Here is a 24,284-nt window from a genome sequence, read left to right as displayed (position 1 = left end):
TTTGAGGGACATGATCAGGTGAATAAGTTTTCCCCCTTTCATTTTGTCTCTCTTAGGTACAGCTGCTCTGGAAGAAGACGCCCAGATCTTGAAAGTTATTGAGGCATACTGCACCAGCGCCAAAACCAGGCAGACTCTTAACTCCAGTAAGAAAACACAAAATCTGACTCATACTGTACATGTACATGCACAAAAGAAGAGAGGTTCATACAGGAGCTTGCTGTCTTTGTTACTGCCACACCTGTATTCTGTTACTCAGAGCCTTTCTTTAACACTGGTATTCTGAACTGATCTGTCTAACAGTATCTTCTCCTTCTGTCTGTCTCTCCTCCACTCCTCACTTTTTTGCATTGCTTTGGTCGAACACGGGTTCCTTCTTTTTCTCTTTTCTTTCATCAACGTTTGTTTTCTTCATGCTGCACTATATTTTTTCTCCATGTCTTCTGATTTTCACCCCATCCTACATCTCTCATTGGTTTTTATGATTTACCATTTGTTGTGTGTTACCTATGCTACCTCCTCCTTCTTCACCATTACCCCTCTTGACATCATCGTCAAACTTGGCTCGCCCCGACCAGCCTGGCAGGGCACCGACCTGATGCACAACCACGTGCTGGCCGACGTGGACCGGTCCTGTATGGACTCGCCGGGCCGCCGTAGCAGCGTGTCCCGGCCAGAGTTGTCCTCTGACCTTTCGGAGGACTCTGACTATGACTCCATCTGGACCACCCACAGTTACAGGATGGGTTCAGTGCCGCGTAAGAGCTGCATCTCTCACCAGAACTAAAGAACGTACAGTACTGCCACGCTGTACTGTAATGTAACGTACAGCGAGCTTACCTCTTTTACCTTCAATGTATTAAAGGAAACTAGATTTTTTTTAATTTATCTATTTATTTTCTATGATATATATGTTCATTTTTTTGTTAACTTATTTCGTTTATTTATTTTTAGACTGTTTTGTTTTAAGATGTTTCAAGCATCTCCCTGTTGCCTTGCCACTTTCCCTTTTATGTGCCTCCTCTCTTTGTGTAGTTGTCATGCAGTAAGTGTTTGGTAATTCTTGTTAATTTATCTTGAATGTGACCACTCCCCTTGTTTGACCATAAACGTGGTGGACTCTCTCAGCAGGGAGTGCAGGGATGTCGGAGTGGAATATGGGGGGAGGGATAACCAGTGGGAGGGAGAGATGGGGACTGAGCTTTTCCTGTCTGATATTCAGATGTAATTCAGGAACGAGTGTATTCTATTTACCATGTACTACTTCTCTCCAGTATGTGTTTCTAGAGTATGTATGCTCAAACATAGCACAGATGCCATACACACACGCACAGGTTCGGGCACATTGTGCCCCCGCTGCCTGATAACATAGCAGCATGCAAATGAAATATACAAACATTTTCTATCATTGCTCTCATAATTTGGATCTTTATTCATGTTGCCGGTGCGAAGCAGGATCAAAATAAACAAACCACATGACCAAAAGCTACTGAATATAAAAAAAAATCTAGAACACAGTTCATTATATTATGTAGCTGCTTAAGGAAGAGGAGATTATCACACACACATCACTCTCCAGTCAAGCTTTCTCTTACTGCATAAGGCTAGTGGACTAAGAAGGGTGAATTTAAAGGACCAGTTCACTGGAATTACCAAAAAACATATTTTCACACCTCTATCTCGTTGTATCCAGCCATGCAGCTAGTTTTGGTTTATTTGTCCAGGTTTTGAAGTATTTATGCCTCCGTTGCAGTACAGTTGTTAATTGTGAATGGAATTTTGTGTGCAGTGCTCCCTAGTGCAGCACAATTAATCAAAATTGCAGTATGTCCAGGTAAAATATCCAAATTGCAGAAGCTGCAACTATTTTGATTAAGGAAAAATGTCTGACAAACAGCATTATAATGAAGCACTGTGGTGCTGCAGAGATGCCGTGCCCTACAAATCCTGTTCTCCAGATGTAAGAAAACATGTTTATTTAGTACAGATCCCAACAAATACCACTTCATCATGATTTTAATAGTTTTTTTCTGTGAAAATGAAAATTGTGATGCAAAAATGTTCATTACTGCTTATCATGAATTGCAATCACAATATCTGACAAAATAATCCAAAATGCTTTTTTTTTTACATATCGTGTAGCGATATCTAGTTCTTGGAGCTTTGAAAATCTTGATTTAAAAAAAACAAAACATCAACACCAATGTGTCTTTCCAGGATCAGTGTCCCCATTACTCTGTATAATCCAAAGACCGTACTGAACATTCCTTAACTGCTTTAATTCAGTCTACTTTCTGCTGAAGAAATTGCCATTCTGAAAACTGTTTACAGTGTGTTCAATAAGGACACATCCTTGTTGGGTATTTGTTTTTGGGTTTTTTTCCTTAAACACGTTTTTTTTACACTCAACTCCAGTTAACTACACTGACTACGTTTACATGCACAAAATATTCCAGGTTTGCCATTCTTCCTACAAAGCTGTTTACATGGCCAATGAAAATGAATGTTCCACCAATATTCCCATTTACATGCAGCTGTTTATACTCTGATTATGGGAAAAGTGGAACAGCAGAAGCCGCTTGAGCCATTTTACTTCTTTGTGTCAAAATAGTATTTTTTCTGAATATTCCACTGGTGGCAGACTTGTTGGACCTTGGAAACACAGCCCTTATTTTCACGTATCAATTCCAAGTCTTTCATAATGTTTAAAAGTAGTTGTGTTTCTTTCTCCAACCAGAAAGATGGTTGTTTCTTTTGTCTTTGCATCTCTTCTCCAGCCTTGCAAACTGACGGCTTGTTTGGTTTATTTACACCGAACGTCTAAATTGAAAAATGCTATGGGCCTATTCAGAATTTCAAATGGAATTAGATTTTTATATGATCCATATCAAATTCCAAATATTGGCATATTCTAAATAAACAAATAAATACATTTTCTAAATATGTAAAATGTATGTGCATTTAGCTGTAGTCACTGTAGTGTTGTGGATGCAAAAATCTCACACACAGTAATCTGAACAACTCTCTGCATCACTAGATACAATCTCTAGAGTTAGGTGAGAAATATGTTTTATTGTATTTTTGGTGAACTGACCCTTTTAAGTCATTCATTTTAATAATTTACTATATTCTGTAGTCTTCTAAGCATCATCCTTTAAAGCCTGATCTTCCATCCAGTAATGTTGCTGTCTTGTCAGTGGTTCTACAGGGTGTGCATTTATATTTTTGTTTTAAACTTTTAAACTTACAGTTTGTGCATTAACAAAATAAAAAGATTCATTTAAACACAGCAAACAAAGCATAGCATAACAACTCGACAATAATCAACTGTAAACAGTCTAATTAATGGAATAGTTTGACATTTGGGGAAAGAACTTGGACAGTGAGATGAGAGTATTGATACCACTATCAGATCTGTCCATTCAAAATGAAGCGAGAAGCAGGTTAGCTTAGCATAGCATACAGACTGGAAGCAGGGGGAAACAGCTAGCATGGTTCTGTCCAAAGGTAACACAATCAAGCTACCAGCACCTAAAAGTCACTACTCAAATGAATTAAAATAGGATATAATATGTTAAATAGTGAGATTTAGATGTGTGGAGGACCGAAGCTGCCAAAATACAAAAATGAATAAATAAATGACTCAATAAATTAATTAAATGCACCATTAATACTGGGAATTAATTCATATATAAACTGTGACATAACTTGGTATTTCTCTCTTAATTTGTTTCTGTATTTATCTACCTTTGATTAATTCCCCTATTTATTTACTTCTCCATCTAATTTTCCATTTTATTTAATTTTATTTATTCATTTTGGCATAGTGAGCCTGGCCACCATGTGAGAGCAAGGCTTATAGAGTCAATCCATACACTGAAAGCCCTGCATAATGAAGCAGAAATACCTAAATAAATGTAAAACATGGAGATAAAGAAGTTGGTGGAAAGGCAAAGAAAAAAATCCAGAAATAAATATGAAAATAAAACATTAAATTAAAACAGAACTATAAATTTCTTTCACATTTTATACATTTATTAATGCCTATATTTGTTTTTAATATTTTCTGGTGCATTAGTGTTATATTAATGTACTTATTGAATCATTTATTTATTTATTTTTTGATTAGGTGTCCAGACTTCAGCTTTACATGCAATGCACAAACATGATTGATTTTCTTTCTTGTCTTGTTTTCAGTCCATTAGTTTTGTGCCAAGAAAACAGAAAACTCCTCACTTTAAGCTAGGAAAGCTAACAGTTTCCTCTGCTCTGCTAAGCTAAGCTAACCAGCCGCTAGCTCTAGCTTCATATGTGCTGCATGAGAGTGGTATCAATATACTCATCAACCTCTCAGCATGAAAGAGAATAAGTCCATTTCCCCGATATATTGAGCCATTCCCTTTAAGATGTAGCTAATACCAGACTCAGACAATTTGACAAAGTTAGCGTAATGTCAAAAACAAACATCCGTTGTGTCACAACAAACTAGCGCCTATGCTACAGCCTCATAAGCCAGACATGTCTCTGTGTTGTCTGGCTTGTGAGGTCTCCCATGCTATCTCTTGCATTAATGACTATTTTTATGAAGAAGTATTTTTCCAGTATTGGTATTAAAAGTACAGGTTGGCATCCACTTAGAGTCTATCTCCTCTTACAGCAAGCAATGCGAATGACATATGGAATATATTGGTCCATGTTACAGTACTATTTACTATGTCTGTAATGATTTCTCTATTGTGGTTATTATTTTGTATGCAGGCGTTTTTTTTATTTATTTTATTCTGTATGTCAATGTTTACAAAATGATCCCTGGAAGAATCATTTGGTTTCTTTTTTTTCTTTTTTCTTTTTTACATTTTATTGGTCTGTATCAAAGTTTACACTGAAAATTATAACATGAAGGGTTTGAATTATTTTGCACAATCATGTAACGGGCCAGTGGGTGTGGGGGATAGAATCTGTTAAATTCTGTACTTTTTGTCGTCTACCTAGAGTGTGTATGATATAGTCCTACAGGTAGACTTGAGTATTCAGTGTTACTGTAAAGTAAATGCTCATTCGTAGTGTAAATGCTCACCTTCGGTGTTTTGAAAGCATTGGGGTAAAAAAAAAAAACAACAAAGAAACGAGAGACCGTGATTATACGGGAACATTTCTATGTAAAGTACTCATTCAACCTCAGAATACTGTCAGAGTGGACTTGAAATATAAGAGCACATAGTCTCCCTTTCTGTAAATACTAGTTGTCATGGAGCAAGAAAAAAAAATCCATTCTATGAGTATTTGAGCTAAGAATATCACTGTCCTTATATCATGTGCTATACTTTGTGACAGGTGTATTCTGTGGTTTAAGAAACTTAAGTCAAACTGTGGGACAGGCAGGGTGAAGAGACCAACTGTCTTTGAACAACAATGTCCTCTGTGTGCTCTAATGCTGTATTCAGTTCACACATGTGACCATGTCTTATCTAACAGCGCCGTCAGTGTATTTGTTCTACACTGCTGAAGTGTTCAAGTCCCAAACGCTGTATTATGAGTTTTGAATAAATCTGTCATTTGGTAGACACTGGCATTCTGGTGATTTGTTAGAACGGCAGATCTGATTGTGTCTTGTGTGTGGAAGATGTCAGAGTTCTCATTAATTCCAGATTGACAGAGAATTGTAATGTGAATGAATGAATGGATTTTTGTGTGGGTTTATTTTTCTCCACAGCCTCTCATTTCCTTTCACTCTCCTCTGGCTCTTGTCTGATATCTGGTCTGTGCATGACTAACACACTACTACAGCCAGTTGTGGTATATGTTTGGTTCTCTTCGAGGGCTTTCACTGGTTCCAGTAAAGAAGTTCAGATCCTGGACTGAAAAAGTAATTTACCAAAGATGACTTGGTGCTGACTCATCTTGCTACCAGGTGAGACAAGCAAAGTATCAATTGTTGAGTGCTCTTCTGTCTTGAAACAGGACCGCGAACAGAAACAGGACTGCATGTGATCATCCCCGGTGAGAAGAAAGTCCTGACGGAGGGTCCCAGTCGCAATGGACAAAGTGCAGTGGAAGAAAAGTAAGATAATAGACAATTATCTTTCTCACACTTCTCATCAGCTATGAATCACAACTTTTACATATTGTAAATCCTATTTTTAAGACCAAAACCAACAGTGTGTTAACATACCCTGTCTGTGGCACTAAGCACAATGTTCATCTGTTCCTATTGAAGACTTCAGTCTTTAGAATGGAGTCACAAACTTATTTTTATATATGTTCAATAATTTTCTAAAACAGCTGGTCACTGTATATTGTTACAAGCATTAGAGAGTACAGAGAACATCTGTGGGACTATTTTCAATGGCTTCAAGACTGGACCTAAACCGTCCACCCTCGAGTCCCCAAGCAAAGTCCTTACAGACTGAGCTGCTGCCACCCAAGTGTGTTTTTATTAGTGTATAATTACCTGAAAATAAGCACAGTTGGGTTTTAGTTACCTTAAAGTTGTTTATATGTCCATAAGGTGCAGGTCCTCCTCCATGGAGGCTGCCATGGTGAACTGCCATGTTTCTACAGTAGCCCAGAATGGACAAATCATACATCGGTCCTAGATGCGGCCTTTAGTGTTTCTTGTAGGTTCTCCTATATGGTTGAATGCTCACCACTAGATGCTGCCAAATCCCTTGCACTGGTCTTCTAAAATGACTACAAGTCAGTTTTTAACTGGTTATGAAATAGTCTCAATTTAATAATGATGTCTCTATATGACATACGTAACCAAATGAGACAGTCTGTGAAAAGAACCACTTTTGTCCATAGGGGCCTCCAAAGTTCCTGGTATTAGCTTTAAGTAAAATGTTTCATGTTAGCTCAAGATCTTTAACAATGATTACTGGTAAACTAACTGCTTTTGGTTGATGCTACTTCTCTGAGCTATGAGGACAGACACATCTTTTCAAGTATGTCTCAAAACAACACTTAACATGTCTATATGTACACTATAACAGATTTTGTTTGATGTTATTGTTCCTCTCGTCCATACTAGCTGAGAAATGATCCATTCCTGATGTGGATCTAATGTAAGAGATGGTGCACAGAATCCACAGCCCTTGTTCTCTGCAAAAATACAATAATTTGCAAAATATTACAGTGAAGTTAAGCTACTGTAATGTGCATGTAGGTATGTTCTTCAATGGACTTCAATAAAATGTGAGCCTGTCCTTTTTCATAACCAGCCTTGTTTGCATGTGATGTGTTGACCTTTGAATTTTATCGTCCTAAAGGAGCCTGGTTGACGTGGTGTACGCCTTGAGGGATGAGGTTCAAGAGCTGAAACAGGTGAATGATCATGATGGTGTGATTTATGTAATATATGTCTTTCAATTCAAATTAGGTGGTTTGAATCTTTGATTTTAGGGGTGGATTCACTCCTAGAGGTGAATACATTGAGGGAATTTTTCAGCTGGACTGGTTGTGTGAAACTCAAATGGCCGAGAAATTATAAACCCAAATTGTGGTGGAAATGGTTGAAATTTGATCATTGGTCATACAGTCAGTGACAAAAAAGACAATGTCCCAGCGCCATCAAGTTCTGTTTAAGATGGTGTTGATCTTAAGCGCATAACTGCAGACTTTAGGACACTGGGTGTTAATTAATTCTTCGTCATGACTCCTGTGGGGCTTTTCCATGGCCATGCCAAATCAAACTGTGCCATGCTGTTTTGCATTTGCTTTACCACTTTACACATGCCAAACTGTGATAAGCTGGGCCCAAAATGGACCCTCTCTGGAGCAGGGCCAGAGCAAGCATGACCTGCCTCCAAGCGGGCTGCACTGGCATCTCGCCCACTGTAGTCAACTTGTGTTGACCCCCAACTCCATCTTCTTCCAAAACAAGCATGTACAGTGAGACTTACCTCATGTGTGTTCAGGAGAGCAGTCAGTACTTTTGTTGCTTCTAACTGAATCTCTGTTGTGTGAAGTTTAGAGCCTCTCCTGGATCACTATTTGTTCTTTAAGGTTTCTGCTTTATTTTACTGTTTCATGCTTACTTTGAACCAGGAAGGAGTCATGTTAAGTTACTGCTGATGAAAACCCCACATTTCCTGAGTTGGTGGCTTCTTAATAAAAGCATTTAAATAACGAAATACTGGATTTTGAGGAATTACTAGGAAATTAAGTGTTTATTCATCTGTTTACAGCCACTTGGCTTGAGCTAAGCTTGTCTTCAGTTAAAATACACACTTTTAAGCAGGTAGTCCTGTTGTAATGGAGATGCAAATCCTTGCCAGGCTCAAATGCCTGATCAAACCGAGACAAGCCAAGCCAGCCCATGGGTATGGAAAAGCGGTACAGGTTTCTCCTCTGCTAGTCCACATTTTGGTAGCAAACATGCTACTGGTCACCTTGCGAGGCAGCTGGATTCAAGATCACATGAGAGTCCATCTTGCCAGGCTTCAAGTTATCTATTTGTGTCTGCACCAAAAGTTGTGCAGTCAATCAGCATCCTAGAATGTATGGTTTTAGGTGTGACAACAGTGGGAAGCATCCATGAAAGTAAGCGTAGACACTGTGATAGCATCAGTTATATCAGAACTGAAGAGTATTTCATCATTAAAACAAGAGCAAAGAATGGCACTGATGGCTTTTCTCAATGGAAGTATGTTTTTGCTCTTCTCCTGACCAGCTTCAGCAAGAGTTTTATTTGATTGGTTGAAGTTAGCCGCTGTTAGACGTGACAGACAGATGATTCATCCAATCATCTGCCAATGTTTTTTGAAAGTACCTGCCCTTTTCCAAACAATTTCTAAGGATGGCTTCCCAGATGGTTCTGTGTAACAAACCATCTGGCATATCAGATTACAGTGCTAGTTCACCGGTCACCAAAATAGGAAGAGAAAGCGTTTTTTTAACCAATAAAATGACACTTAAAATGGTATGCTTCCTTGACTGGTTTGAAATGCAGTCACTCCAGAGTTCAGAGTTCACTTGAAGGCGGTCTGAGACCACTCCTTTGAGGCGGACCAGAGAGTAGTTGTTTGGTGGAGATCACAGTTCGAATCCAGGGTTACACAAATGTACCGTACCAAGGGGGTAAACGCTCCAGGGTTCAGTTCAACTTGACTGAACAAGACTGGTGTGAACCCACCCAAAAAACTGTTAGCTGAGTAGGGTGTAGGTATAACACTAGCTAAGTGGAATTAGATATATTTGTAAAGATATGTGGTGATAAATCTGTTTTACAACATTATTCATGACAAGCTTGTTTTACCTCCCAGGATAACAAGAAGATGAAGAAGTCACTGGAGGAGGAGCAGAGAGCACGGAAGGACTTGGAAAAGGTTGTGAGGAGGGTGTTGAAGAGCATGAATGACCCAACATGGGATGAGACAAACCTTTGAGGATCTTGTGTACCACCATCTCCATCTGAAGCTTTGAAAAGAGAAAGACAGAGAGCATATATGGTATATGTGTGGGTTTGCTTGCACTGTGTGTGAATTCACACATAATTTAAGGTTGATTGTGTGAGTGAAGAGAACAAGAGTGAATCTGTAAGCAGGTAGTTGAGTGTTTGCTCCAAGAGGAGGGTCATTACTGCCGCTCTCGTGAAAAGACAGGGGTCACCGGGACATGATGCTGAACCGTCTCGACCATCTACTGTACAACACAATAACATTCCTTGAACACCTAGCAAGATGGTGAACTTAACCCTTGGTGTGTCCATCACTTCAACAGCCATCATCAGTGTCTTTGGCACTGTTCGGTGTGGCTGGAAGACAAGTCGAGGGATGTCCTCTCCCTCTGTTTACAATCATCTAACGGTCCGCTGTCCAATGGTACATCAATGGTACTTAATGGTGTTACTGATCACAAAGGCCCTGGACAAGTCTGAACTTGAACCATGCCATTTCATAACCTCTTTTATTTAATTTTGTATGAATTGATTTTGGTCGGTCTATTTCCCTGACACAGGCTCAACCTGGTGTTTTTAGCCTGAAGTTAAGCTTGTGCCTGGAAGCTCATCTTTTTTGTCTGTTTTATTTTCTTGCCTTGTCAATGTTTGACCTCTTCATGGTTTGACCTTCTTTCCAGGCATCCTAGGGAATTGTACAGATATTGAACTTGTACTGTAAATGTAAATACTGCTAAAAGATGAGCCTTTGAAATAAATGTGGGTTTAGAAAACTGACTCTGAGTTGTTGTTAAATCTGCTCCAAGTTGTTCCACAAAGGAACAAAGAAACTGTCTGTTACACACACACTAACACAGAAAAAGAGACACACAAAGGTATCAAGGCTGGATTACCAACTTGGCAAAGCAGGCATACCCGGGTGCCCAAACAAACCCTAGTCTGAATGGGTGGTACATAACAAGATTTAATGCTAATGTGTTAAGGAAATTTGCTCTACTTAAATTTAAATGATTTAAGGTGGGTTATAGATTATCACACACCTTGCGGTCTTGTCTGTCAGAGAGGCCCTGTATCAAAGTCTAGCTTTAAGACATTTAATCTTTAAGATTGTCGTCACATGGAGCTTGTGCTTTAATAAGTTGTATTTAATCAAACTGCCTCAAACTCAACACCGCACCACAATGGTAAGAAATTAAAGAAGACAATTTTGTTCAAACTGTTAATGAAATTTATTACTAACAATATTTAATTGTCTCACATGTTTAAAATGTGTGCCGTCTGAAAATGAAAAACATTAAAAATGAACTAAATTGTTTGTCTTGATGTTACCTTCAGGCGACATTGTACCACTGTGGAAGCCTAATGTATAAGCATGTTTCAGCAAACTTTATATAAACAAACTATCAAACCATGTGTTACATTTAAAGGTTTGTTTTCAGTTTCCTGGTGTGTGTTTTTTTCTGACATACAAGATATCACATCCGTTTGTTGTGCTGCTGCCATCTCACTGCATATTAGGCCCTATGTTATACTGACTGAACAGCATATAAACCTAAATACACAATATTAAAAATGTCATGGTGGGAATTGCAATTGCATTTACTTCAAGGCAACATTTACATTTTAACAGTTTTCATTACAGAATTATCAAATAGTGTGTTACACAGTGAAAAATTAAACATTACTCAACTCTTAATATGAATCAATTTTTTTTTCCAGATTGTAAAATGACAAGTTCAGACCAGTTTTGTGGTGAGAGATGATGGAGCTGAACCATGAGAGGAAGGCCCCAAAACAGGTCCAACTCCGTCTCAAGAATGTCATATGACAAATGAAAACACTGCTATTAGTGTGGATGTATAGTGAGAGTGTAAAAGGCCAAAAATCGGTATGTTACTTTGAGGCATCAACATATCATAGAGGGTAATGCATTTATTGTACCTTAAACAACATGATGGGCTGCAGTTTATACCCCTAATTAAATACACTCACTGGAACACTCAAAGTAAAACTGACTGACTGCAGGTGCAATTTTTACTTCTACTTTGAACAGCAGAGATAAATATATTATGGCAATAAACAGGAAACTTACCAAATGTAAAACTGGAACCAGCCAAGGAGGGATAAAAATGTGTCAGCTGCAGTGCGGTCTGATGATGGGCCTGGTATAAAATAAAAACATTTGTGGGGATTAGTTTACAGCATCGTCCTAATCATTATAAATAAATCATAAATAAAGTCAATGTGTTGCAACATATGGTTATGTTACCTGAAACAGGCCCAGTCCAAAAAAGAACAGAATGGACTGTGATTTTCCAAATAAGGATAATGATGGAATCCCTGTGCTATGACATCACTGACGTCAGAACAGTTTCCGTGTTTTCGGGCCACAGCTCAGGTGAGGCGTGTTTGGCTTCAACATTTGAAGGCATGTGTGATGTTAATTTGCTGACTCCGCTGTTAATTACCTATCAAAAAGGACTTGTCTAGGTTTCTTTTTCTGTCCTTCGCTTATTTTAAAAATAACTCTTGGTTTTAAGAATCAGGATGTAAACTAATTTGAACCGAATAGCTCACATTGCGCGTATCCGCCCACATATCGCAATGCAACAGTTTTCCGGCGCACCAAACTGTTTCCGTTAGCCATGTCGATGCTACCTGTTGAGGCTATATGCTAGGCTAACTTTCAAGTTGCTGCTGCTCAAGCAACATTTCACCATAACGTTTGCCTGTTAAAAAGTGTTTAAGGTGTTGTTGCTGCTATTTCCACGCTAAATCATCGAGACTCGTCAGTGTTTGTCTAGCTAGTATCTTGCTTAGTGTGAGCTGAGAATGAACTGGAATCTGTCGGCAGAGTGGGGATCTCCAGTGGGCCTCCTTAATCCCACACCTCTCCACTGGGATGGTGTGAACTGTCTGCTTGTGCAGGTACTGTATCTTGAAATGTCCTGGTTTTGTTCAGGTGGTGTTGATGCTTGGCAATAGACTTTTTTTTTCACGGCCATATTGATATGAAATAGGCCAGCATAGTCTACTGGAAACGCTTATATGTACTGGATACTGTGTTTCATACGCCTGTATGAAACAGTTAGACAGTTTCTTTTTGACTTTTATGATTAAAATGTCATCTGTTGGCTTTACAGGTGAGCTTACCCTTGGTTGCTACGAGTTGCATATTGGTCCATTTTAAGTAATTAACATAAAGAGCTAATTTAATGAACAGGATATTAAAAAATATGTATTTTTACGGAAGGGCATACCCTGTATTTATTTTATGGTTAGACAAACTATTTCCTTTCCACAAACAATTTTATAGACCTGTCATTCAAGTCCCAGGCTAGGCCTGTTATCTTTTATATTTCAAAAGGCCTATTTTATATTTCATAGTATTAATAACACACACATATGTGTGTGTGTGTGTGTGTGTGTGTGTGTGTGTGTATAGATATGTCTGTGTGTGTATGTGTATGTGTATGTGTATATATATGAGTATATATGTGTATATGTCTGTGTGTGTATGTATATACATATATATATATATATATATATATATATATATATATATATATATACAAAAAAAGACTGTCGAAAAGTCCATAAAAACAATGCAAGCTGCTATCAAGGCCAAAGGAGGCCATACAAAATATTACCATGGCTCTTGCCTTATAGGCGGACGTTGTTGCTTGTTTCTTTAGCTGTCAGTTACATGGTTGCTGCTGTTGGCTGACAGGTTGCACTCAATTTTAACAGTTTCATTTAAAGTTACTCCTGTACTACGCTGCTGCTGTTTGGCCTGATAATACCCTCCTCTGTAACTCTACTTCAAAAATCTGAAGTTTTTGATCGTCATTCTCTAATATCTGCTGTGTGAACGATGGTTTATGCTTGTAGGGAGTGATGAGGACAGATTAATGTTTTATTTTCACATTATATATCTGTTCCACATGAGTTGGCTGATTGAACTGAAGATGAAACATGAAAATGGCACGTAGTGGCATTTTAAATTAAAGTGGAAACATAAAACTTTTCAGCCCTATCGCATTTCCACGTAGTATTATTGTTGGGCCACTGTGGGGACGACAGCAGGTGTTGTTGAAATATATTTCCCTGTCACTTTGGAAATGGAAAAAGAAAGCATGGTCCCTATACAGTTACATAGAAATTGTCACAATTTTATATGGGTTTGGGAACAGAGCAGGCATAAGCTATTGTAATGATATGCACTGCGTGACTCAAAACATGGTTTGAGTAATGTTATTGTTTTGCACAAACAAGTAACTACTTTGTTGACATAAGGGTGGAGTAATGTTGGTGAAGGTGGGATTTTCTTCTTTAGTTCAAAATAGAGTACACATCATTTTCTTGATAATTAGTGCTGAGTGGCAGACAGACGAAAGCAAGGCTTATAGGAAACCAATTTCAATGCAGGTGGCTTCATTCTATAGCCATTACCCTGTTTTAGTGGTAAGTTTAAGCAAAATATTTGTCTATTTCTACTTTAAACAAAAGTCAGGTAAAAGTGCAGAAAATAAGTTTGCACTGCAATGATATTGATTACTTCTTGTCGTTGACCCTAACAAAACAATCATTCATGCTCGTGAATGTGTATAAGTTTGTGTGCGTGTGTTTGTGTGTATTCTGCATCTTTTTGAAACGGCCGGTCTTTTGAAATCTATTGTGCACGCTGATAATCGTGACAAGCTTTGTGGGGTGGGATGATCCCATTCTGCTGCTGCTGGATGAATAAGCACAGATGTCAACCTTTTCACTGTGACTCTCACCTTGTCCACTCATTAGTAATGAAAACAGTTGCCTTTTGTCTCACGTTGAATATTCCTTCATAGGAAACAAAAGCACAATTCACATTCATCCTGTGAAGCAGATCTGGGCAGATAAAGCCAGGCCAGCACTCACTGTCGTCTCTTTGACCTTGTTGGCCTGGCCGACTGCCACTCAGCCCCCGGTAATGAACCATGAAAAGAGCCACTGCTGGGAAGTTTATCTGCATCTCTTAGCTGGTGTTACCTTCTCTCCAGGTGGAAGTACATAAGCACGCTTGGGCTTCAGCTTTCCTTTATTTCTATTCCCACTTTACCAGAACAAACTTAAGAGCCTTCCTCCTCCTGTCAAGTGTCTGGTGGCTGAGAAACTTGTGAACTGAAGAGGCAGACGTGTATTATCAGGGTTCTGACCTGTCCCAGCCCCTCTTCACTTTCTCTGCCTCTTTCTTCCTCACCGGGATGGAGTGACAGCTTGTCACTGTGGGTGCTCCACAATACAGCTCAGACCCCCCAACTATTGTGGAGCGCCGAAAAAGCATCAAGGTCTTCCTCTCTCTTCCGTTCACTCTTTTCTCTCTCTTTTCAAAGCAGAGAATCAATCAGCCGTACACACACACACACATACACACGACGCACTTCTTTTCCCTTCCATCTGTCTATTCAGCAGCCAGTGATCATTTAGACTTGACATGTATTGTGAAAAACTGAGCTGCTCTGCCTCTTTCTTCTTCTCTTTCTTTCACTCCCTTTCTCTTTCAACTGTCTGTCATTAATGTCCAGGTCTTACAATATACGAACAGAGGAGAAGAAGAAAGCGAAGAGTGAGGGATGAATTGATGGATGGGAGGATAAGCACTCAGTGTCCTTTCTTTAAAGATTTGTTATTGTACAGTACTGTCTCCCAGTCATTTTTGGTTGGTGTTTCAGTCTGAAAGCCCGTCCACGTGCTCTTTTGTATGGGAAAGCAATAAGGCCCCATTGAATGAAGCTGAATGGACCTGCCATCCTTAGGGGCTGAGGCCTGAGGACTCCTATTCTTTAGCCCCCAATCTAATTGGAGCTGAAATGAAATGGAGGTTTCTTATGAAAATAGGCTTTGTTTGGCCGCAAGGCTGGTAATTCATAAACAATAAGCAGGGCTCCATTGTGTAGATAATAATATATTCATGCTGCTGGAGATGGGGAGAAGGCGAAGCGAAGGCTGAGGATATATAAGGAGGATAGGCAGAGACAGGAATGGAGAGTGGAGGGATGAGAGGAAGGGGAGGAGGAAGACTAGGGGCTAATAGCAAATAGTGTGTCAAAGAAAATTGGTAATGGCTGGGTAGAGGCAGAGGACGTATTAGAGGAAGTGAAAGGACTAAAAGTGGGTAGGAGTGAAAACTGAGTGGGAGTTAGTGGGGTGAAAATGACAGGAATGGGAGAGGTGGACGATAGGGAGGATAAGAACGAGGCAAGGAGGGCGAGAGATTGGGAAATGGCTTTGAGTACTTCTAAGCCTACAGGTGACTGGTTTGGCAGCGGGTGGGGGGAGAAGGCAAGTGAGTTAGAGTGTCATAAAAATGGAATAGGTTGCACGGTGCAAATCTGTGTGGAGTTGAGAGAGTGGTGGAGTTGATAGAGTGGATTGGTCAAGAGATAGAGCAGAGGAAAAGCAGTCAATGTCTAACAGGCGAGGGGGGACGAGGACGCGGAGTAAGGAGGGGGGGGGGACCAGGAGTGTGTCTGCTGCGGTGGTATAAAACTGACAGGAGTGCTTTCACTGCCTGGAGACACGATGGGTGGCTGAGGAAAAACAGGTGAGCTTTCACGCCACTTTAATGCATCAGGCTATCTAGATTAACTCTCACTGTTATCGTCTGTAATCATACAGGTCAAAGCTGCTTCTGCACTCTGAAGAAAGTGAGTTCCACATTCTCAGACACCTGGATCAAAAAACAAATGCCGGACTTTAAATGCTCTGTGGAGTGACAGGCTGACTGAGGGGACCCTGTTTCCTGTAACTGTTGCAGGCTTTTTTGCCATTTCAATTGGGAGTTATTCTTGCAAAATAGAGGACTGGAGACACCCATTCCTCTGGATAACTCTGGAAAACACCTCCTCTGGGCTGCAACATTGACTTTTTACTTTTTATTTTTTTGACTAACAGTATATCTTGGACAGAGTTTTGTGACAGTGAAGGGAGAGGATGTTGAGGACATGACATGCAAAACTGAAATTGTAAGCGCCTCTGAATTCTTGTTTTCACTGCCTAAGAGATAGAGGTCTTATCTGATGGTGAGTAAATCTGAAATGGCACTTTTTTGGGTGGACTTGAACTTGAGTTTGTGTGTCTGTCTGAGTGTCAGGTGGAGTTTGCATGCTCTTGCACAAACAGGAGACATTTGATCAGCATGTGCACACAGTGTGGAGGAAAAAAACATTAAAGTGCATGGCAAGTATGAGAAGTAATCTGAATAGTTGTGATACACAGTAAGGTTGTCAAAAGCGTAAATACTTTGACACATTTCAATATCACGTTTAAAACAATACTATATCTGTTTATTAAAGAAACAAAAGCACCTAAGCTATAAAAAGTCATCCAGGTGCTCACTGAAGACCTTTGTTTAGTTCAGTCTTTATTGTTATACATGCAGTTTGGCTTGCAGCAAAACCAGACAGTGTTCAGTGACTTTACTAGTACTAGCACTATGTGCAGGCTGTTCATTTTAAAAAAGAAAGAAATTATCCTATTTTGTGTGCTTTGGACTTATTTTCTTTTTGCCATGTTATTAAGAGAAGTATTGGATATTGTTTTGTAATATTGTTATTGTATCAGAGATTAAAATTCAGGTACTGTGACGGTAATCACCAGTTCAGAAAGTTATTATGTTTGCATTGTGTGGAATTTCTCTGCAATGAAGAAGTCGCTGGGGTTTGCAGAATATCAAAATGATAAAGACTAAAAATGGCAAGCTCTATATGATGAGAGCAGACATTTTTCAACAGTGCACGTGTGTCTGCCTGTACTACTGTAAGATTTAAGCTGCACACAGCTTTATGTGTGTGTTATGTGTGTGTGAAGTCCTCTGCCTCACTGTGAATGCATCGCCAAATATAGACAATTAAGATGTCTTTAAATAATTAGACATTGTGTTACAAGAATTATGACTTTGGTCTTAAGAATGTGGATCACAATTTCTTTTCAAGCTTATGATTTATTTATATGGGAAGATTAAACTGTTCTTGTAACGTAAATCCTCTTAGAATAAATGTATGTTATGTACTGAAATCAGGAAATAGTGATTAACCAAAAAAAGTAAGAAATGTGTGCAGCCCCCTTTCTGTTCTTACCTGAGTGTATTGGCCAAGAGGTGGTGGTATTTACTTAGATTCAAAGCTGTGATCTTCCTGCCACCTGACACCATTTTTTAGTTTTTAGGTTGAGCCACTAGATGTCAGTATTTATCAACATATGAACCAGAGCTGCAGCCCCTGTTGCATCTCCAACATGGGACCAAATTCAGCATAAAGCTTATGGTATGTGTTGATAGTCTCTCCATTTACATGCCTGTTGGCAGGGTGTTTATGCAAACATATAGATCTTAACTATAGGGCTGCAGTTAACAGTTCTTGTCATTAGCAATTAATATATTGATCATATTCTTGATTAGTCAATTAGTTGTTTGGTCAAAAATGGTGAAAAATGTTGATCAGTAACTCCTAAAGTCCAAGATGACGTCCTCAAATCTCTCGTTTTGCTCATAAGTCAAACATATTCAGTTTACTGTCATAAAGGAGTGAAGGAAGTAGAAAATATTCATATTTAAGAATCTGGAATTAGAGAATTTTGACTTTTTTCTTTAAAAATAACTCAGATTATCAAAATAGTTGGTAATTTATGAAATTTAACTTACTTTATTTAATCGATCATAATCAATTAATTTTACTTAACAATGTAAGAAAAAACAATGTATGATAGCACAGTGATTGGTCCTAATGCTGTATTTGTTTTCAATATTTAAACGGTAACATTACTTTTGTGTCGGTAGGCAGATTGGTCTCAAGACCTCAAAATCAAAACTGCATTTATGTTCTGGCCTTGGGAAATAAACTTAGGCTGAAAAATTGAATATCGTATTGCATGTCACAGTTGGTTATGCATTTTGTCTTAATCATATAGTTACTCCTGCCACGAGATGGCAATCACACATAATGAAAATCCTCTCAGTTGTCTGGATGTCTGTGTGTGTCGGGGGGCATGGAAGGGGCTGTGGTGTGTACGTCTCCATGTGCATGCTTTTGCATTTAACGAGATGTCTTTACATTAGTGTTTTGGATTTGTTTGACTCTGTCCTGTGTGTGTGTGTGTGTGTGTGTGTGTGTTTTCATTAACCTGCAGTATTTAGTGAATATCTGTGTGAGCAGAGCTGGATGTTTCTCTGCTGGAGGTCCTTGTTTGTTTTGTTTATTTGCATGCAGCGAAGTGGTTGCTGGCGGTGCTGGTCACTACAAGTGGCTGGCATCCGGAGCCTGGTAATCAAGCTGCGGGCAAACTGGGTGGCAGCGCTCCGAATGGTTTGCTGGAGATTATCCCAAAATTATCCATGAATTATCCCCGAGAATTATGCCATTCCAAGTCAGTCAGGCCTTGTCCATTGATGGGACTGGGAAGAGGGAGAGTGTTGGATGAAGAAGTGTGTGTTGCGTGCGTTGTCGGGGGGAGATTTGGATGGAGGAGCGTTGGTGTCATAGAGCGTGTATTTCTGTGTGTGTGTGCTCTGTAATGATTCTGGCAGTGTTGGTACATTGGGGTAATGGAGCATGTTAATCCACATCAAACAGCTATTAGCAGCAGATTTTACTCATAAAAGTCACCAGTTAAACTAAGAGGAAGGACACAAAATTAACATGCGTCTTGCAACCTGTTTTACTTTAATTAATTAATTTATTTTTGCTCTGTTGGCCAGTGCTTTGTTTTTCCAAGACACGTTTTTGTTTTGCTCAAAAGAAACGATTGTTCTCAAATCTAATGCAACACAAGTTTGGCACTCAGCCCTCTAACTAAACTATCCTCAAAATCCCTAAAATCTGCACCAAACTGCTGCGTAAATGTTGTGCCTGTCAACATTTTCATGAGAGGTGTTTATTCCCAGAGCTACAGGTTTTCACGCCATTTGGAGCATTGTATTAAATTCATTTCTGTGTGGCTGCTGTCACTGCACATCGTGCTGTCATTAAAGTCTGGATAGATAGGAGGGACTAGTTGCCTGCTTGTGTGTGTGCGGCTGCCGGAGCCCCAGGGGATGAATAGTGCTGGTGAACCTCTCTGCGATAAGTGTTCAGTAAACGGGTCAGTGGATTGTCCTCCGAGGCTCAATCTGAGCTATTTTCCCTGACTGAGAACACAAATTATCCTTCGTATTCATCCCATAAACAGACCACCAGTGGCGCGGACTCCTCATGGTTTGTTGTGCCTGTGTTTGCGTGCTCAGTAACCCTGTTTTCTTGTGCTTTTGGCTGAACGCAGGGGCCGGTTGTACATGTGAACCAGTGTGGGATAACACATGCCCGCTTCTCACCCATTCAACAACAAAGTCCAAACGTGGCGCTGGCGAACACATGAAAGCACAACTACTGAAGATGAGAAAACAATTAGTTGCAGAGCGGGTGCAATCAGAGGATCACAATGAAACACACACACACGCCAGCAAGGAAGAGGAAAACGGTAAGAGGCCAAGGTGGTGAAAGGTTAAGTACTCTTTTTTGGGGGGTGATGCTGTACTTCCTGCAGGGCCTTGTTCCTTGACCCACTGGTTAGAGAAGGGAGGAAAAAAAAAAAAAAAGTGGGGAGAGAGCGAAGGAGGGAGAAAAGGCTAAAGCTGCATGTGAGGTTGCAAGGTTAGAGGTGGAAGAGCTAAAATGGGAGGAGTATTTGCCTCTGGCTGATGGGGAACAATTGGACACACAAGGAGGCTTGCGAACACACACTTGAACCAGAAACAAAAATGGACACACACACGTACACACTCACATGCACACACACAAACATGCACGCACTTAGAACGACTATCCCAGCAGGCTATGAACTTCAGTGCAGTTGTTGCCATGGCGATACACTGAGTTGCTGACCCCCCGACTCCATTTTTCCTGCCGCTTGGCTATTGAAAGAGATGATTGACAAGTGTCCAAATGTCAGCCGACCCAGCCGGCCACACAGATGGGGGAGAGGGAGGGGAGAGGAGGGGCAGGCAGCCATATTATGTTGCTTTCACTCACAGGGAAGAAGGTGTGTGTGTGTGTGTGTGTGTGTGTGTGTGTGTGTGTGTGTGTGTGAGTGTGTGTGTGTGTGGATAGATAGATGCATGCACTGAGTGTCTGTCAAGGTTGAACAAGTACATAAAAAGCAATCACAATAAATTATATTTTGCCCAGATTACATTACAGAAATACATAGAACAGACAAAGATGTACACACACACACACACTGTCGATGTTGTGTTAGCATGTAAGCTACACACTAGTGTGATTAAGTTAAATTAATTGCCAACTATTTTGGTAATTTATTAATTGTTTTGAGTCATTTTTTTAAGAAAAAAGTTCTGATTTCATCTTTGAAAATGTGAATATTTGTTGGTTCCTTCACTCCTCTATGTCAATAAACCAAATATTGTTGGGCTGTAGACAAAACAAGACATTTGAGGACATCATCTTGGGTGTTGGGAAACCGAGATGGGAATTTTTAAACATTTTCTGACTTTTTATCTACCCAGAGATGGGCTGTTTTTCATTAAATGCATTTAAAATACGTATTTAATTTTTGAGTACTTTATAATTTGTACTGTGTTGGGCAGAAACAAATAAGATAATAAGGTAATTTAGAACAAAATACTTGAAGGTTGTATTTAAATGCTGAAAATACATTATTGTACATGTAATTTTACACTGCAGTAAAAACAAAGCAAAACTGGACAACAATTAGCCCAATCACAGTCTGGCTAAATGCAAGTGAATCATATGACAAGTCCTGATGGGTCCAGCAACACACTCATTGTGGACTATATTTGTGTTCCTTGCTCATGACCATTAGCTTGAGGAAAGAATTTGTATTTGGTGCAAATTTACCATAAAATAAAAGTATGTAATCAAAGTATGAATCGATATTGCAGCTATGTCAAGCTTACTTGGTGACACTAAAATTCAACAGACGAAAAGAACAAATAGCAAACGTGTGCTGTAGAACAGAACTAGGAACTTGCTAGCTAGAAACAAACCAGCAAATCTGACATAGTGGCCAAACCATGTAATTACAATGTCACATGACACACTGAGGCCCAAAACTACTCATGTATCAGACTTGCTTTGTGAAAGAAGCATCTGTAAAACAGTAGATACATTTTTTCAGTGCCAGTGTGCAAAAAATGACTCGTTTCATTATCAGGATTTGATCCATTTGGTTTGATAACTTTTGGAAAGTCTAGAAGAATTGCAAATAATTTGATCCCCATTCAAGTTAGTGGTGGGCTGTACTAGAATGTAGCTGGCTCGGCTGGTGGAAGTCTGCATGCATGGTAGACGTTCATCTCTGGGTAATTTCTTTACAGCTGGAAGTTACTTTTTTGGATTCATGAGCCACTGAGCAACTTTTATAGGAACAAACGGAGCCCTGCCTCCAACACTGTGGTCAGTTCTTATACATTCATGATGTAGGATGGTTAAGGTCAGAACTAGTTTGAGGCTATTAAATACCTAAATTGTGATAATAATTTGTGGAAGAATATATTTTTTCTGAATTCAAATGACGAAATACTTGTATTTTAATTAAATACATTTGACATACTACTATTTTGTATTTTATTTTGATGAATTTGATGAGCAAGTATTTCTAACTTTGTAGTAAGATACTTTTTCTCTGTATGTACCTACATAACTAATCTTTTCATTGAGAAAATGATTGTCTGATTAATTGATTGTGAAAATCAGTAGTTGCAGCCCTAGTACACACACACACACACAAAGGATCCCTCCAAATAAAGCCCTTTTGAGTGCTCGACAGGGTCGTATATTTGGTTTGTCTTTTCAGCTGCACTGATAACCAGTTCAGTGAAGCTCTGGGTTGGTGGTGGTGGATGTTGGGGTTTGATACTCTGCTGTGCTGTGTGCATATTTATGTGAGCACTGATGGACAGAATCTGCACTTACTCACACATCAAACATAATAAACAGTAGTTTACACACAGCTGTGTGTCCCATTTTGTCTGGAGAGCTTTTGCTTATTTCTGTAAATTTTTTTTCCTGTCTATATCTCTGGTTTTTGTATGCTCTCTCTCCTTTTCTCACTGTTTCATTGTCCACAGGCTTGAAGGGATCGCTCTTATCTTGATCACCCACAGCAACACATTAACCTCTCCTCTCTTATCTCTACACTGGTCATTAGTGCCAAAACCCTTAACGTCCTATTGACAAGGGCCACTGAACTCTGCATCTGTGTGTGTGCACGCATGCGTTGAGTTATTGTAGGTGACATGCGGCTGAGATCTGCTGAGCTGGTGATCTGAGCCGATAACATTATTAGCTTGTGGTATGTATGTGTGTATGTGTGTGTGTGTGTGTGTGTGCATGCATGTGTGAGAGAGTGAGAGGGAAAAAATGCTCTATTATTTCTTGAAAATGTATTTGAGATTATGAGCCTGACCCATACAGGATTTTTGAGACTGGCACTGATTTTAGAGGCAAGAAATTCAGAAATTACCGATATGTTGGCTGATATAGTGAAATTTTCAGCTCGAATGAAAATGCACCTGTTCAATGTGGATTGTGCACCAATTTTACACTGATATGACTAGGATGTTTTCTTAAACAAATAATTTAAGAATATTTGGTACCACTTCATTTGAAGTGGTGCGAATAAGACTGCTATTACACTGTCATAACCATGTCATGACACCTGCTGTGAACATGAGTCTTAATGAAGGTTTAGGACCATTGTCATCAAGTGTGATTCAATTATTTCATTACTGGATAAATTAATGAACAGACATCTGAAACAATGTCAACTTTGTATTAGGAGTGACATAATTGACCTAATGACACTTAATGACAATAGTCATAAATGCTTATGTTCATCACAGGTGTCACGGAATGGTTATGACAGTGTAATGACGGTGTTATGCACACCCCTTTAAAATAGTGTCACAGAATATTTTAATCCTTTAACATATTAAATAATTTAACATATACAATGTCAACCAGTTCTAGAAATGAGCACTGAAACAATAAAAATAGCTAAAAACTAGTGGTGTGTGATATTTGTTTTCAGCCGATATTGATAAGCAATAATTACATGCCTCTCTTATGTCTGATACCAATAAGATGACCAATAATTTCACATTTTTGTATTTTAAAAAGAGGTTCATATAACCTGTAGTTTTTCGGCACAACTGAGGATAAAAAGGCTCAGATGTAGTGAGCAAAGATGGATGGTTTGATGTTCTTCAATCTTCACTATTACAACAAAAACTAAGAATAGATCATACTCTTCAAATTATTTTTGCGAGTAAACTACATCCAAAAACTTCAAACATGCCTTTTAAAGAGCATTTTTGTCTAGGAATTCAAATTATATTCTTTGATATAATATGTCAAATCAGATATTATTGTAGTCATTGCTGATAGACCTCTATAGCTGTGATGAACAGTTGGTGATTTATTGGTCCTAATCTTTATTGTGCATACCTAACAAAAATAAGATGAATAGCTAAATAAATATCAGTACTGTTCAGACAATTGTTGAATATTTGAATACTGCCAGTCAACTAGGGGCAGATTGTAAAACAAAAAGCAGAGCTTCTCAGCATTTAGTCATGCCAGGGAGCTCCTCTTTCCTCATAAATGTTCCCCTGTGTGCGAAATCTAAATCACCCCAAGCATCGTTTTCAGCAATGTATGTTCTGTAAAAATGTTTTCATATCAGTGCATATTGGTAAACATATGTGCAAAAATGCCCCTATCAGGCCCATATCCTAGATTGGGCTGTAATTATGAGGCATCACCCAGCATCGAACTGTTGCTGGTGGATATTTATGCACTTTTACTTGATTCTTCAGTGATCTGTACATTTTAAAACA

General features: G+C 39.1%; 1 protein-coding gene and 1 long non-coding RNA gene across 4 annotated transcripts in view; both read left to right on the top strand.

Annotated features, from left to right (window-relative positions):
- arhgef7a (Rho guanine nucleotide exchange factor (GEF) 7a) overlaps positions 1-10,174 on the top strand; it is a 43,225-nt gene extending 33,051 nt beyond the window's left edge. Inside the window, exons 18-22 of one of the 2 annotated variants that reach the window (XM_084724730.1) lie at positions 57-146; positions 579-758; positions 5,962-6,061; positions 7,269-7,323; positions 9,264-10,174. In XM_084724730.1, coding sequence (XP_084580856.1) covers positions 57-146; positions 579-758; positions 5,962-6,061; positions 7,269-7,323; positions 9,264-9,386 — 548 coding nt within the window. In that variant the 3' untranslated portion in view covers positions 9,387-10,174. The remainder of the gene's footprint in view (positions 1-56; positions 147-578; positions 759-5,961; positions 6,062-7,268; positions 7,324-9,263) is intronic. The other variant, XM_084724728.1, reaches the window with a different exon arrangement.
- A 1,856-nt stretch (positions 10,175-12,030) lies between these two features.
- The window catches only part of LOC146322668 (uncharacterized), a 130,502-nt gene continuing 118,248 nt past the window's right edge, over positions 12,031-24,284 (top strand). For both annotated transcript variants that reach the window (XR_014771273.1, XR_014771272.1), the window contains exon 1: positions 12,031-12,325. This is a non-coding gene — a long non-coding RNA (uncharacterized LOC146322668). The remainder of the gene's footprint in view (positions 12,326-24,284) is intronic.

The sequence above is a fragment of the Lutjanus erythropterus genome, chromosome 8 (genome assembly GCF_056507025.1).
Source record: "Lutjanus erythropterus isolate fLutEry1 chromosome 8, fLutEry1.hap2, whole genome shotgun sequence".
Lineage (NCBI taxonomy): Eukaryota > Metazoa > Chordata > Actinopteri > Lutjaniformes > Lutjanidae > Lutjanus > Lutjanus erythropterus.
Note: the sequence above shows the minus strand (reverse complement) of the source record. Positions and strands in the feature narration are given on the sequence as shown.